At 42.1% G+C, this 17,556-nt stretch overlaps 2 protein-coding genes across 2 annotated transcripts; one reads left to right on the forward strand and one right to left on the reverse strand.

The window, feature by feature from the left end:
- Positions 1–932: 932 nt before the first annotated feature.
- LOC308168819 (galectin-related protein B) lies at positions 933–5,716 on the forward strand (the record flags this gene model as incomplete). Its single annotated transcript, XM_080543463.1, has 3 exons — positions 933–1,033; positions 5,047–5,227; positions 5,573–5,716. The coding sequence occupies 3 exons, from the start codon at positions 933–935 to the stop codon at positions 5,714–5,716; spliced, it is 426 nt and encodes a 141-aa protein (XP_080399589.1).
- A 2,588-nt stretch (positions 5,717–8,304) lies between these two features.
- Positions 8,305–14,190, reverse strand: plek2 (pleckstrin 2; the record flags this gene model as incomplete). Its single annotated transcript, XM_080537466.1, has 9 exons — positions 8,305–8,432; positions 8,919–8,997; positions 9,130–9,213; positions 9,521–9,622; positions 10,572–10,759; positions 11,242–11,333; positions 11,490–11,680; positions 13,865–14,029; positions 14,137–14,190. 9 exons carry the CDS (start codon positions 14,188–14,190, stop codon positions 8,305–8,307), a joined length of 1,083 nt encoding a protein of 360 aa, XP_080393592.1.
- Between the last annotated feature and the right edge of the window lie 3,366 nt (positions 14,191–17,556).

Raw genomic sequence — 17,556 nt, forward strand, 5'->3', positions numbered from 1 at the left:
ACACCGGCGGTTCCGAACGCCGGTTCAAACCTCCGAACGTTGGCGCTGTCTGGCGAAGAAGGAGCCCGCGTTCACACGATCGTGCAATAAATTGTAATATACTGCATTATGCGTGTGCTCTTTTAAATGCCCCAATTCAACAGTTGCTCGGATGGGGAATGTTATGTTTATGTAGGCCTATAGACAAACTAATGAGCCTATTAATTATTGAATTACATTTACCTTTACATTTCGCAAGTAGACAGTTTTTTAAAGTGTGTAATGGAGACACACACACACATACACGCACGCACTGACAGGCTTCTATGAATATTTAATGTCGCCTAACCATCAGTGCCAAATTTGGCAGGACCCTGTCTCTATGACAACGAACAGGCGGGGTTTGCCAGCTGGGGACCAGGCTACTGTATCTGAATTCATCAGCTTGGCATCGCCGCTAGAAAATCACCTGGTAGTCTAGCCATCATCTGAAACGAAAAGGGAATGGCAGACAAGGAGGACAAGAAAGAAAATGTATGTAAACCTTTTTCGAACATTTGCTTTGTACGAATTCATTTTATTTTGCCTGATACATATATCACTGAATAGAATAGAGCTGTTGGAATAGAGCTATTGGATAGGGCTGCAACACAAAGCATTCAAAGCACTCGCTTTGTCTATCTTAATGTATCTTCATCATAACGGAATTACGGTGAAAAAAGAAATAGGAAATGTAAATCTATTAATCCAAAAGGAATTTTTCTGATAGAATTGTGTTGCCTTGTATTGAAAGTTAGCTGCGCCCTGATAGCCCATTTCAAATAGGAAAATAGGGATAAGGAAAACGATTAACTTTCAACAGCTGTCATGCAGCTATGTGGTTATTATTCAAGCATGTATGAGATTATGTTTGTGTTGCAATGCCATTCAGGCCTGTTTATAGCAGATATGCGATGTTTCTTATTCAGGGGGACTATGTCGGGGAAATAAAAGGTGGACTGCGGCCCTCTATGAAACTGATTGTCGTGGGGATTGTTGACAAGAAGCCAAAGAGGTTGGTAGACATTCCTGTTTTCTGTACCTCTAATAATAGTGAGTTTCGGTGGTTGAGCAGGTGCTAATATTGGCTGCATGTACATCCAAAAGTTTCAGACAATGGGAGGATTGTGCAGCGCATCACACCGTAGGCTAGTTAAGATCAGGAGGGAATGAAATCCCGAAAGACAATGCATGCTCCTATTTCAAAATATTAAATAATGTAGGCTACTGCCAGCCGAGAGTGATACCGACTTGGCTAGAAAATACAGCTCTTGACAAAATTACCACTGAGAGACCACTGCAAAATTATCAGTTTCTCTGGTTTTTACTATTGATCGGTATGTGTTTGAGTAAACTGAACATTTTGGGTTTATTCTATACTGACAACATTTCTACCAAATTCCAAATACAAATATTTATTCAATTTGAGCATTTATTTGCAGAAAATTACAACTGGTCAAAATAACAAAATAAGATGCAGTGTTTTGATGCAGACCTCGAATAATGCCAAGAAAACAAGTTCATATACATTTTTAAACAACACAATACTAATGTTTTAAACTAATGTTTTAACTTAGGAAGAGTTAAGACATCAATATTTGATGGAATAACCCTGATTTTCAATCATAGTTTTCATGTGTTGGCATGCTCTCCATCAGTCTTTCACAGATGGAGTTTAGTGACTTTATGCCACTCCTGCCACAAAAAGTCAAGCAGCTCGGCTTTGTTTGATGGCTTGTGACCGGCCATCTTCCTCTTGATCACATTCCAGAGGTTTTCAGTGGGGTTCAGGTCTGGAGATTGAGCTGGCCAAGGCAGGTTCTTGATCTGGTGGTCCTCCATCCACACCTTGATTGACCTGGCTGTGTGGCATGGAGCAAATGGTAAATGGACTGGTAAATGGACTGCACTTATACAGTATAGCGTCTTTATCCAAAGCGCTTTACAATGGCCTCTCATTCACCCATTCACACACCAATGGCGGCAAGCTACCATGCAAGGCGCCGGCCCGCTCACTGGGAGCAATTTGTGGTTCAGTGTCTTGCTCAAGGACACTTAGACATGTGGCTAGCCGGGGCTCGAACCCCTGATCTGCCAACCTTGCGATCATTAGACGGCAGCTCTACCTCCTGCGCCACAGCCGCAGCCCACTGTCCTACAGGAAAACAACAATCCTCAGTGTTGGGGAACATTGTCACAGCAGAAGGAAGCAATTTCTCTTCCAGGACAACCTTGTACATGGCTTGATTCATGCGTCCTTCACAACCCGATTCCAGCCTTGCTGAAGCATCCCCAGATTATCACCAATCTTCCACCAAATTTCACAATGGGTGTGAGACACTGTGGCTTGTAGACCTCTCCATGCTTCCGTCTAACTATTAGACTACCAGGTGTTGGGAAAAGCTGGAAATTGGACTCAGACTCATCCATCAAATTGGACTAATCAGACTGACCTTACTCCAGTCCTCTATGGTCCTTATGGTCCTTATGGTCTTTTGCAAACCTCAGCTTGGCTCTTCTTCACTTCTCATTGATGAAGGGTAAATGAACTGCACTTATCTAGCGCCTTTATCCAAAGCTCTTTACAACGGCCGCTCATTCACCCATTCACACACACATTCACACACCAATGGCGGCAAGCTACCATGCAAGGCGCCGGCCCCGCTCATTGAGAGCAATTTGAGGTTCAGTGTCTTGCCCAAGGACACTTCGACATGTGGCTAGCCGGGGCTCGAACCGCTGATCTGCCAACCTTGCGATCATTAGACGGCAGCTCTACCTCCTGCGCCACAGCCGCCCCACAAGGGTGATTTTCGAACTTTGCACGACTTCAGCCCTGTTTCAAAGAGCCTGTTTCGAATCGTCCTCACTGTGCACTTCACCCCAGCTGCCGTTTGCCTTTTTTTTAAGGTCACTTGACGTCATCCTACGGTTGTTGTTGAGTGACTTTTGAGTGAGTTGGTGCCGCGGTCATCCTGGTCAGTGGAGAGTCATTTTGCTGTTTTGTCATTTTTCGTCAACGTCTGCTGCTTGACCATGTTCATGAACATCTTATCATATGAGCCATCTTTGAAATGTTTTTAAGGATGGTAGCTAGCAACCTGATGCTCACTATCCCTCTGCCAGTAAAACCGAAATTGAACCCTTCTTTTCCTCACTCAAAACTTTTCCTTTCAACTCTTTTTGCATGGTCAATAGTTATTTCTTTATTCCAATTACTTTTGAGGTACTGCTAGCACTGTTTTCGTCCGCCAGCTGGTCCTATTGCAAGACGTGAGCTTAGAATGATAAGGTTCTATCTCCGTTTAGAATGATAAGGTTCTATCTCCGTTTAGAATGATAAGGTTCTATCTCCGTTTAGAATTATAAGGTTCAGATGGATCAGATTAAGTAAAAAACTCAATTTTGACCAAAAATGGAGATAGAACCTTATAATTCTAATGTCACAAAGAGGATAGTGATGATCACAGAAGTGTTTTTCATACTTTTCCTTGTTAAATAAGATTCGGTTCAGGTGATCACCTAATCAGTACCAAGAGATTACTGAGAATGGAATGGCTGCCATACATGCAGAGAAATGTGCAATTTCTTCCAGAGCTGTATGTTCAGGAAGTGACAGTTGACAACATTGGAGATTATCCCTGTTTTGAAAACATGCACTAGTCTTTCTTGAAAATATAACATTACTGGGGATCCTTCCAATAAATAAACAAACTGCATTTCTTAATTCAGTGGATGGGAAAATTGCAAATCCCATGAATGTTTGTTGAGATAAGACCATGTCCTTATTTGGCTGTTCATGTGCCTGTTCATTTAGAGTGAATGGAGGGGGATAGAAAGCAGGATTTTGAGGTGATCATAGTGCAACTTCCTATAGTACAACATTATTTTTCAATCCTAAATGTTGGGCCGCTATGAGTTTCTGTCTCCAATAAAACATCAACATCAAAATTCTTATAATTATGAGAATCTCAGCTTCATATAAAAAGAGTTTCTGAATGGTTTGTTCCCGACAGCCATACATCAATGTAAACTGAAATAGCACATTTGTTACAGTACCAGAGCAAGCCATGATTACAGCAAATTGTATTGACAGTTACAGTAGCACAGCAAGCCATGATTACAGCAAATTGTATTGACAAATTGTGCCAGTCCCAAAAGCCAGCAGATGTCACTGCTATATCACTGACACAAATATATAGTTGTAGTTTAATTATGATAAGCTTTTTATACACCTACTTCATTCCGTTTAACCTATGTCCAATTTGATATTAAACTGATGTTGTTTTGCAATTTAGATTATTTTTAAAAAAAAATAAAGTTATTTATTCTGAGTGGGGCAGTCCCACTCATAGTTTTTCATTTTATTGGACAGATATAGTGAAGAGAGACAGGAAAGTAAGGAGAAGAAGGGAGAGAGGGCATGTCAGCAGGGCATGGGCCGGAGTCGAACCCATGCCGACATGGGCATATGTGTGCGCTGTAGACCGCGGTGCTAGACCACTAGACCACCCCAGGCCACTGCAATTTAGATTCTGCCCAGAAAATGTAATTCACTCACTTCATCAGACCCTGACCAATCTTGTATCTGAACAGCATGGATAGTGGTAGATAGATGGGTAGGGGTAGGGGAGGTTGTATGCATGGGAGAACAGGTAGGTTTTGAGGTGGGATTTAAAAGTGAGGAGTGAGGGTGAGTCTCTGAGTGGTTGAGGGAGAGAGTTCCAGAGGCGGGGTGCAGCTCGTGAAAAGGCACGGTGACCGAAGCCTTTGAGTTTTGAGGGTGGGACAGTGAGGGGAACAATGGATGAGGATCATCCATTGAGCAGATGTCACTGCTATATCACTGACACAAATATATAGTTGTAGTTTAATTATGATAAGCTTTTTATACACCTACTTCATTCCATTTAACCTATGAATTACCCAATTTGATATTAAACTAATGTTGTTTTGCAATTTCGATTCTGCCCAGAAAATGTAATTCACTCACTTCATCAGACCCTGACCAATCTTGTGTCTGAACAGCATGGAGGTGTCCGTGTCCAGCGACATGCAGGATGACGACACGGAGGGCGACGTGGGTCTGCAGCTGAAGGTCAGCTTCATGGACAAGGCCATCCAGCGCAACGCTCGTCTGGCAGGGAAGTGGGGAGTCTCCGAAAATATTATGTCCTACTTCCCCTTCGCAGCCGGAGAGCCCTTCAAGGTATACTCATTAACAGCCCAACATATTGAACAGTTCGTGACGTTAGAATTATAAGGTTCCATCTCCATTTATGGTCAACATTTTTTACATAACCTGATCCATTAGGTGTTTATTAATGCCTGTGTGGTGTTATTTTTAAAATGTTGACATTTTCGAGTTAGTAATTAATAAAATACAAAGGTTCCATCTCACAGAACATAATGGAATGTAAAAACGTTGACGCTCAATATCTCTGAACTACCGGTACCCTAAACGGAGATAGAACCTTATCATTCTAAGCTCACGAGTTTGCAATTGACTAACATGTCATGGGCTCTAACATAACGATCTCTTTCTCTTTCTCAGATGGAGATAGTTTGCGAGCACCAGCAGTTCCGTATCCTGGTGGACGGACAGCCTCTGTGTGGCTTCACACATCGGGTCTCACCCCTGGCGTCTCTCACTGCCCTACGAGTCTCTGGAGATCTAGAGCTCACCAAGGTGGCCTGATACCCTAAGGCCCTAACTCACAGTTGGCAGATTAGGTAAAGATGGGCGGTAGGGGTGTGTGGGAGGGGGGGGAGGGGGGTATAGAAGAACTTGATTCAAGTGAATGTTTTTCAAATGTTGATCACAACAAATTACACCTGCTTCTTTCTCATTGGTTAAGAGACAAGTGCCTTCACTAGTGTTTACTTTGGAATGTAACGGTGGGTCGATGTTCGTAGGTGAGGAATCCAGTAAGGCAACAGGGTTGGAAGCGTTTGTGTATAACCTACTTGTTTTGTTAGCTAATCAAATCGTGACGTTAGAATTACAAGGTTCTATCTCCAATTTTGTCAAAATTTAGTTTTTTACATAATCTGATCCATTAGGTGTTTATTAATGCCTGTGTGGTATTTTGAAATGTTTTAGTTAGTAATTAATGAAATGCAAAGGTTCCATCTCACAAAACATAATGGACTGTAAAAACTTTGATGCTCAATATCTCTGAACTACCCTAAACGGAGATAGAACCTTATCCTTCTAAGCTCACGAAATATGCTGCGTTAAATAACTGTGATGCTGCAAATAGGGTAAAAGCACATTGTTCTCTATAATGTGAAGAAGAAGAAGAAGAAATTGTTCTCTAATGTGAAGAAGAAGAAGAAGAAGAAGAAGAAATTGGATTGTCATCTATAAATCCTCTTAAACATGAATGCTCATGCGCCAAAAAGGCAGCTACCGGTACTTGAAAGTTCCTAAAAAACAAAAAAAGAATAATGTCCTAGCTAATACTGTGCCCAGCTAAGTGATGTACAAGTAATTAGTGCATGCCAATGCTTTTGTCTATTGGTCAGTATGTTATTTTAGCCATCAATTACTCATTTGAACAATCTGATTTAGGGTTAGGGGGTAGGGTTATTCCATATGCAGCATATGTACAGTATCTACAGCACTGCTGTCAGCGTTCTGTCAGCACTTACAGTAACATTGCTCTTAAAAAGGTCTATTCATTCACCTTGTAAAACAAGTCTTAGCAACAGCGTTGCAAATGAATTGCCTGTAGATACACACCTTTTGTCTTTTTTTTTTTTACTGCTCATGTATCTCAATATTTAATTTAATGTTTGAAATGGATTGTAGAACTTACTGCAATAAAGCTTTAATTTTTTCCAAAAATATGATCGTGTCGTCAAGTCCTCAAGGAAGGATACAATATGTTTGGCAGTCTAAGGGTGTGTTCTCACTAGAACATTTGCTTCACTTGGAATTGGAGTTTAGGATAAAATTCGCTTTGCTCTGCGTCGTTTGGAGCTGTGAGAACGCGCATTCGAAGTCGCTCCCGGAGCAAACAACCAACGCATGCTCCGCTTGAAAAGGGTGGTTTCGCTCCGATTAGAAACGACGCATCGAGGCTGTCCATAGGAAAACAACAGCGCATGCGTGTTGACTGGATAAGAGCGGGACGAACGGGCAATGTTACATTTTTCTGACCAATCAACTACCACTGTCTGTTGCTTCGATTGCGTATGTTACTTAGTTTACATAAAGGGCTGTGAGAACACAAATCAGAGAAATAATTTATGCAACAATGTTGCAATCTCATCCACTTTCTCCGGGGTCATGATTCGATTTTCATGTGAGAACATGACCTAAATGGAGGGCTAGGCTGCAGTCATGCTGGCTTGCGGATACTCTTTTCCCAAACTACAGTTTTTGGTTTACGTCTGATAACCCCTGATCACCAGAACCGCCGATCTGCCAACCTTGTGATCATTAGACGGCGACTCTACCTCCTGCACCACAGCCGCCCCTGATGCCAGGAGAGAAGAGGCATGCGTCAGCTCGTTGTGGGTGTGAGACCCTTCACCCGAGGCTCTGCATGTCTCCACTTGAACCACACGGATGTGAACACAAACACCCTGAAGCACAGCCTGTGTGCACTTGAACTCATCTGAAAATATTACAGACAGACTGAACATCAATGGGGGGGAAATCACTTTATTTTCTTTAACAGATACACAAGATAAATATAGTATAAAAGTTATGTACATGTCTAAACCCCAACTATTCCAAACCTTCCTTTGGATAGTGCACACCCATTATGTGACTACATTCATGGAATGTACATTATAGTTCTACAAAGTCTCACGTTAAAAGAAGTACAATTCGGTTGTTAAGTCTGACGTCACGCGTGACGTTTAGCAATGTCCCGGTCCAAATAAAAAAAATCCCCGCACCAGAGTACCAGTGTACTACAGCGGTAGAATGACAGTTCAATCGTTTTTTAGACTCGGATCTATTCATACAACAAGGGACACAGCACTTTCCCGTTTTTTCCCATATTGTCAGGGTCTTTGAGCCTCGGAAAAGCGCTATATAAATATAATGAATTATTATTATTACTGCGGCATTTCGAAGAGAGCGCCTCAGCCAACGTTGGACCCGGAAACACGTCACGACTTAACAACCGAATAGGCCTGAAAATATTGTTTAAATGGTTAAAAGGACAAGTTAACCAAACTGATTTTGAAGAAGAGAACAGTCTTCCCCCTACTCCACATGTGCATCTTATTTCCTGGGCTGTGTCCAGATGCTAACAGAACTTAACACACTTAAGTCTGTTCCCTGATGGCATCTATCCAGTCCATCTTGTCTTGGCGAGTTGGAGCCTGGATAAAGTAATGTGTGTTTGATTGTGTGATGATTTTGAATAAGTTGCCCTGTACGTTGCCCTTCACACCTGGATGAGGAGAGAGGTGAGAATTAGACTGCTGTAAACAGGGTTCCTACAAGTTTCAAGTCAAATATAAGACCTTTTTAGACCTTTTTTAGACCTCTTTGGATAGCATTTTAGACCTATTCGTGACACCATATGATAGCTTTTTGTCATCCTCGAGGTGATGAAATTAGGGATTTCACTGCCATACAGACAAAAAAGGAAGCGAATTGGCATTTTTGGGGTTCCAGCTTGATTCATTTCCGGGGAAAATGGATGTGGTCGGACTGATTTCCTTGCAGGATCTCATTCTTAAGACCTAGCACCTCGTTGTTAGACCGAATAACTGAAATGTAGGATAATCTTTTTAGGCCTTATAAATCGGACTGCTGGATTTTAGACTTTATGGCTTTTTAAGACCAACACGGGAACCCTGTGTAAATGTTCAGTCCCAGACTGTTCTCAGCAGCCCCGCCTGTGATGACAGGTGAGAGCCAATGATTGACTCACCTGAGGGTACGCCGTTGTCGTCCAGGGAGGAGACCAAGCACCCTCTGAGACAGAGTCCACCGGCGGGGGTGATGTCATCCTAACAGGTATGACATCACACAGGATGTGGATGAGACAGAGTCTAGTACACAACAGGTAATTTTACCACAGAGACCAAATAAAAATGAGTAAGAAAGAAAAGAGTTTTAAGTGGCCATGAATGGTTACTCACCCTACTGGGGTCATAGTAATGCAAGAAACCTGGCTCTGACCGAAGCACAAACAGTCGCACCTTCCAGTTCTTTCTTTTGTGTCCCTGTTTTAAAGGAAGGAGGAGCAGAGAATGATACTAAAGTGTGAGAAACATACAGAGAGAAAAAAAATATATATGTTACGAAAACTAGGGTTAGGGTTAGGTGCTACGTCGACTTGGTACATGCTGGCATGTCTAACCCTAACCGTAATCCTAACCCTAACCCTACCCCTACCCCTAACCCTAACCTTAACCCTAGCACCGTAGCACCTAACCCTAACCCTAGTTTTCCCACATGTACCGGCGCATTCCCACATGTACCGTAACATATACATTTGTGAAAGTAATAACCCACTGGCGCTGAGTTTACCTGTTTGAGCAGATAGCCTCTCTTTATGACTTTCCCGCTCATCTGCACTGCTGACTGGGAGGGCTCCGCCTTCACGCTGCCCCGCTTCTTGAAGCTCTCCGACTGAGAGAGAACATTGACACATTATGAGGACTTTTATTCATTCAATTCATTTAAACACTGTAATACACGAGAGCATGCATGTCGTGAGTTTAGAATGATACGGTTCTATCTCCGTTTAGGGCAGTTCAGAGATATTGAGCGTCAAAGTTTTTACATTCCATTATGTTTTGTGAGATGGAATCTTTGTATTTTAAAAATAACACCACACAGGCATTAATAAACACCTAATGGATCAGATTATGTAAAAAACTCAATTTTGACAAAATTTGAGATAGAACCTTATAATTCTAACGTCACGCCATTATGAGGACTTTTAAATTCATTTAAAACACTGTGATACACGAGAGCATGCTTGTGTTGGCCGAGAAGTGCCACTTCCATTCGGTTGTTAAGTCGTGACGTGTTTCCGGGTCCAAAGTTGGCTGAGGCGCTCTCTTCGAAATGCCTCAGTAATAATAATATAGCACTTTTCCGAGGCTCAAAGACGCTGACAATATGGGGAAAACGGGAAAGTGCCGTGTCCCTTGTTGTATGAATAGATCCTAGTCTAAAAAACGATTGAACTGTCATTCTACCGCTTTAGTACACTGGTACTGTGGTGCGGGGAATTTCTGGTTTGGACCCGGAAATTGCTAAACGTCACGTTTGACGTCAGACTTAACACTAGAAGAGCCGTGAGGGGTCACGGTGACCCCTATGAGTAAAAAAAAATCTATCTTTGCACTCGATCACATTTCAGGACCCTCCTTTCATGACTTTTCCTAGATATGTGCGTTCTACCACCCAGTATCCTTACATTTTCAAAATCACTTAGCAAAATCTTGTACATTCTAAAAAGGGGGTCAATTTGACCCCCAAGGCGGCTCTACTAGTCGGTAAAATAGGTAGGGCTGTTGTAGTGTTAACAACCGAATGGAGATGAGCGGTTAGTTAGCGAGGGGACACTCACAAAGCTGTAGAGTGCAGTGGAGTCGTCCAGGAACTGCTCGCCGAGTCCTGCGCTGCGGAGGGCCTCTACACTCCTCAGCCCCACCGGACGCACGAACCCCTCCTCTAGCACCGCGGAGGCCAGTGTGACAGCCTCGACGCGGGACAGAGCCAGCTGCATGAACACCAGCCAGTCCACCACCTCTGAGCCTGTAAAGAGACAGAGACAGGGTTCCTACAAGTTTCAACAAGTCAAATTTAAGACCTTTTTAGACCTTTTTGAACCTTTTTACCTCTTTGAATAGAATTTTAGACCTATTCGCGACACCATATGATAGCTTTTAGTCACCCTTGAGGTGATGAAATTAGGGATTTCACTGCCATACAGACAAAAAAGGAAGCGAATTGGCTTTTTATTAGGTTCCAGCTTGATTAATTTCCGCGTAAATTCGGACTAATTTCCAGGATCACATTTTTAAGACCTATCACCTCATTTTTAGACTGAATAACTGAAATTTGGGGCCTTTTTAGGCCTTATACATTGGATTGCTGGATTTTAGACTTTAAGGCTTTTTAAGACCAGCGCGGGAACCCTGCAGAGTCATTGCATTCATGAACACCCACATCAATATTCTTTCTGTCCACCACCGTCACAGCAGCAGTAGATGCAGTATGAGACCTATGGAGTTTACCTGAGAAGCAGTTGGTGTAGGAGTTGCCCTGCTCTACATGGTTGGTCATCTTTAGCCCACTGTGAATGTCATACATAGAGTCCACCACCTGGCTGAGAGTACAATATACAATTTATAAGCAATGGACTTAATTGTCAAACATCTCCACATAACACACTAGAGCTGTGAAGTTTGTGTGAGAGAAACATATGGATTAGATTCACAATCAAATTCACAAACAAAAGTATTAGTAGCCAGCCAGGACTCACTTCAGATTGACGTTGTGCAGTTGTAGTGATTGGGGTCCAGTGGGGTCCGGCTGATTGGTGGGCGGGGCATCAGGTGGGCGGAGCTTCTCGACCGCCGTAGCGATAACGCCAGCCCATTCGTCCCGCTCCTCCCGAGAGCACGCCTCCAGGAAGTGATCCACAGAACTCTGTGTCTGCAGCTTGAAGACCAGCTGAGGTGAATCACAATGAGGGTCAATATAGGAGACAGTGGCGGACTCAGGCTGTTTGAAGGGCAGGGGCGAAAAGAAAAAAAGGGCACCTACTGCACAACATGGGACCCCATCAGTGCACATGGTCAAGTTTAGACCATTGGAAGGGCAGCCAATAGGGCACATCTTAAAATTTTGCCACTCAAAAGGGCACTTACTGTAAGTGTGACATTTTTCAACTGTGGGGGCACATGGTCAAGTTTAGACCATTGGAGGGGCACCAATAGGGCACGTCCTCTCATTTTCGCCACTCAAAAGGGCACTTAAGAAAGACGTTTTTCAACCGTGGGGACACAAGAAGACGATGCTTCCAAGAGCATCTGAAAGTATTTAAAGTAGGATGTAAAGTAGTTTACGGTAATCTAAACTAACTTTCATTTCATTCAGATACAGACTTAAAAAAAAAAAAAGAGATATTTCTGATTCTATACTAAACAAAAGCAATGACACAGCCTTAGAGAACTTCAGAGAGCCTGATATGTTTGATAAGCACAATGCCATCTTTTGGAGAATATTTCATTTAATAACAGCAGAGTAACCCCATCTGATTTGGTCTTTAAAGGTTAGTAACACTCCCTGTAAAACTCTATGGATAGCTTCTGATCTTGATATGTGGCTGCAGGGGTGGATTTCGGATCGTAGGAGATCCGGGGCTTAGCCCAGAGGGAGAATATAATGTGCACGCGGAGCGCGCCGGAAAATTTTGCCTTCAACCTTCAACTTACCACCACCTTAAAGCGGACAAAAGGCATTGGAGAACACATATACATTCACACCCTTTAATGAAGCAAACTAATTGTGGTGGTTCTGGGCACAGAGGGAGGTCAGCACACGTAGCTCCCCCTGTCAGTCACCATCATTTATATTTGTATAGAATTACATAATTGATGGGCTGAGGCTAGTTATGTTACAGTATGTATATCAGGGCAGACTCTGTGCTCACCACTTATATTGTATTTAGAGTCTTGTCCTGTGTTATATGACGATATATTACATGTATTGTTGGCCTGTGTATAGTACTGTGAAATCAAATCCCCCCTGGGACATTAAACAAACTTAGTTAGTTAGCGTTACATCTTAGGATAGATTTGAGTCATGTTCTGTATACATACATACTACCATAAGGGCATACTTATGGTTACTCCATGTTTACTAGCTGTAACATTAACGTTACATCATTCTTTTTCACTTGTTACTCAGTCAACCAGAGTGCAGATATCAAAGACTATCAGCCTGTTATTCACTTTATTTGTATAAGTATTATCCTTTGTTTGATTTCTTACCATGTACTGTAACAGTACCTTGCTATGTTTCATTTTCATTATAACATAACGTTATGTTATGATAGCCAGCTAGCATTAGCAAACCGGAAAAGTAGTGTCAGTGAGTCAGTCACCTTTCTAATAAGATTCACAAACCTGAAACATCATCTATGTCATCACTGCTGGTGATGTCATTGTTGTCAGCTGCTGATATGGCTGCTGCAACAGTTCTTGGCACTTGTTTTGTTGAAAACAACTTTCGGATATCCATCCTTACAATTTTGCAAGTCAGGCACTGATTGAGATCACTTCTTCTTCAGGGCAGGGTAGGCTACGCAGTATGCAGGCTAATGTCGCGCAGCTTCTGCCTCTCTGTTGGACTCCGGTACTGCACGTTACTCACGAGAGTATTTTATTTTTATTTTATTTTTTAAGTAAAACATTCGGGGCTTTTCAGAAAACATCCGGGGCTTGAGCCCCAGTAGCTACCCCTTAGCGCCGCCCCTGTGTGGCTGCCTCAGTAAAGTCAAATTAACGATTCCTATGAGGAGAAGCTCCCATGATGGAATTTAGGTGATTCCAAATGAATTAATACACTGCAAAAAGTCAGCTCTCAAAAACAAGAAAAAAAAAGGTATAAAATGGGGGAAGTATTACTTAAAATAAGCTAAATTATCTGCCAACAGAACAGGAAAATGTCACTTCCCAAGATTTTCTTAAAACAAGTAAAAGACATCTTAAAACCAGTGCAGTCAACAACAAAAAATGCATATATTGCCTTGATTTAAGATCTTTCATCTGACTCTGAGATTTCCTTTTTGCAGTGTATTGACTTTGATTCCAGTAGGTTAAATCAAAGTTCCATAGATAGGGCTATACTCACCGGCCGGTTGTCGTGGTCCAGAAACGGGCAGGTAATCACACAGCCGTTCAACAATATCCTCCCACGTTGACATGAATCTCTTTTGCCCCCATCATACTTATAATATAGCAATTTATCTGGCATCAACACAAACCAGCGCGCCTTCCAGTTATGAACCATATGACCCTTGAACAAAATGAAAAATGTGAATAAATGTCATAAACAGGCTAATTTATACATGTTTAGTGGTTCAACTGAATAACTATTCGGTTTTTGTGTTATCTTAATCTCACCCGCTTCACTAAGAATCCCTCTTTTAGGATAGACGATTTCTGGTCCGCGTCCATGTTGCACGCACGGTTCCTGGTACCTGTGTTCTCAACCGAGGCATGGCATCGTTCCCCAGTGAGAGCGTCATTGTGGCACACCCACCATAAATTAAATGTGTCAGAACATCGGATATTTACGGGAAGCAAGTGCAGACACATAGCCTGTAGGCACATAGTTCACAGCACCGGTAACATAGACCACTACTGCAAGCTCCCACTAGAGGGCGCGCTCACTCCGTGAATGCATTATGAGGAGCAATGCCATTCCAATTATGTCCCTTCTATCTCTGCAATTTGGGAATATCGGCTGTCATTCCCAATCCCAACGGATTAACTGCATTAAAAGTTTCTCATTTTAACCAGTGCATCCCGATGGTCGTGAAGAAATCAACATTTTCAACAACAAAAAAAAAATCTAAAATAATCATTTTTGTTTAAAGGGAGCAAGGCAATCTGTCTTATAATCACTTAGTTATAAGATAGATCAGATAGAAAGATAGGGCTTTGAGGCTATGTGGTGTGGGAGTCTTGTGTGGGGGGGGGATAAGGAAGTTCTCGCGGGACTCTTGTTGGCTGCAGGGGTCTTTTAGTCTTTTAGGGTCATGTAGTCTGGCTTTCGCAATATGGCTTTAAAGTGCACTTTTATTTATTTATTCTCTGTACTGTCTGGGTTCTGAGTATCGTTTGTTGTTATTTTTATTTTGTCCAAAGGGAGACCAGGGTTGGTTGGGGGACGGGGGGAGGGGTGGGGGGGGAGTATGATGTTCATGTTAATATATTTTTTTTAAAAGCCAAAGAGTCATCTGTGATATTTGTCTATTACTTTGTATATGTACTCTTTGAATAAAAACAAACGTTGTGTGTGTGTGTGTGTGTGTGTGTGTGTGTGTGTGTGTGTGTGTGTGTGCGGGTGCGTGTGTGTGTGTGTGTGCGCGTGCATGCATGTGTGTGTGTGTGTGTGTGTGTGTGCGTGTGCATGCATGCATGTGTGTGTGCGTGTGCATGCATGTGTGTGTGTGTGTGTGTTCTTATTCCATGGCGACTTAGTTCCCTATTATTTTGAGTGAGGAATGTGAGGAACCCAGATCCTGGAGACAGACAGTCACATCAGAAACAGGTTGTAACCAAGGAGATGATCCTCTTTTGATTAAAAAACAGCCGTGCAGGTAAACAACCGGCCCTCTGGTCTGTTGTAACAGCTGTGGCCAATGGGGACGTGGGGCAGGTGGGGCCAGACCAGGGGCATCACACAGTGGACATCGTGACGTTAGAATTATAAGGTTCTATCTCCATTTTTGTCAAACATTTTTTTACATAATCTGATCCATTAGGTGTTTATTAATGCCTGTGTGGTGTTATTTTTAAACTGAGTCAGTAATTAATCAAATACAAAGGTTCCATCTCACAAAACATAATGGAATGTAAAAACTTTGACGCTCAATATCTCTGAACTGCCTTAAACGGAGATAGAACCTTATAATTCTAAGCTCACGACATGTATTCAACTAGAACAGGGATATCCAGGAAAGAGAACACACAAGCCCTCTGTGGTAGAGGAATGAACTTGTTGTTGTTCAGCTCAGGATGACAGACCCGGGGAGGGAGAGCTTCGGCCACTGGGGACAAACAGCAGAGATTTGTACAGTTGCAAAAATGGCCTCCATGCTATTGAACATATTTATTCTATCTATCCAAGAGGTTACTTATAGACTTGGTTAAAACACTGTAAATCTAATGACTGTGAATATTAGAGTTGTTGTTGTTGTTGTTGTTGTTGTTGTTGTTCTAGTCATTTGAATCTATGCAGTCGTTCAGTCTCTTTTGTATGGTTGTATGAACATCTAATGAATGACAGGAATGAGGAATGACACGTTTGCATGAATGACAGCAATGCAAACAGCAGCGCAGGTAAACAACAGCCCCTGTGGTCCGTAACAGCTGTGGCCAATGAGGTGAGTGTGGCAGGTGGTGCCAGACATGGGGAAATGTAGACACAGTGGACATGGATTCAACTAGAATAGGAAAGAGAACACACAAGCCCTCTGTGGTGGAGGAATGAACTTGTTCATACAAGAGGGCACAAAAGGCTGTTCGGAATGTGTTACCGAATCAATCTGGTATCTTGCCAGCGTGATCATGGAGAGCATCTGTTCAACACAAACTCCTGAGGCAAGTCCTCTTTAACAGGATCTCCCTACATGAGGGACATGCTTTCCCTATGCTTTTTTTCAGACTCTTTTCAGCTGTTTTTGTCAAGGTGCTGTTGGGTGCTAGGAGGCAAAGCCCTTGTCCAAGGTGTGTTTCTGGAATGTGTCCTGGCTAAACATTAACTTAAATCAAACATTTATTATGAAGAGTAAATAGTGATGGTGATTCAACACCAACACACAGGATGTTGGTTATCTGACACAGCAGGGCTCTTGTGGAGCGCTGCGTGGAGTATGATCTGGTCACACACACTTTGACGTGCACTCTACACATTGTTGTCTTAGTTCACAATGTAATTGTTCCTTGGGTGTGTTTGTAGAACCACTACATCCACAGATGGTCACACAATGCTGTTCACTGATCTGACACCCATAATATGTATCTAACTCCAATAAAACTATATTGGAAGAAGAGCAGATCAACCATATCAGTGCTCTTTTATTTTCAGTTAAATTGTAATTATTTTACTTATCATACTTTAACAAGGTACTTTTTTATTTATCAATAAACAATCTGTTAAAATTCCCAGATACAAATTATTTTTGGTCTTTTTCTTTATATAGGGCAGTCAACAAATGACTAGCTCATGTTAGCTAAAATACATTTTTCACTTCTGAAAAATGAGCAGACAAAAAAAATGTCAGACACTGTATTGTATTCTGACCAATGGGTCATTGTTGTTGACCCAATTTGACAGTTGGTCCACACTGGCCTCTACTGAATAGACTGACCAATTTCACACCACTATTTAACTCTACGTCACACTATTACTCTGCATGAACGTTTTTAAACTCACTAGTTCGCTACGACATGAAACAAAATGAGAAAGAGTCTCAAGGTACTTTCAAACTATTTAAAATGTATTATTATTGTAAGTACAAACCATGACTTCTTACCATGCAGTCATCTTCTAGGCGTCAGTATAGATAAGGCAATTAACTTAGTTAGTACAGCATGTTGAAACACTAAACACTGTTGATGCACAAGACCTGGGATTACTCAACACAATTCCTGGCAGTCTCTTAAATATAAACATCCTACATCGGAGCTTAAGAGAGTTTCCGTTCAGACAGAAGCGAAACCCCATCCCTCAGAACATCATGATATCTGCCCTTTGATCACATGGCACCATATGGCAAAATACATTACAATCAATCTAAGTAGCACAAAATGTTT

This window comes from Nansenia antarctica (assembly GCF_963989245.1).
Source record: "Nansenia antarctica genome assembly, chromosome: 1".
Lineage (NCBI taxonomy): Eukaryota > Metazoa > Chordata > Actinopteri > Argentiniformes > Microstomatidae > Nansenia > Nansenia antarctica.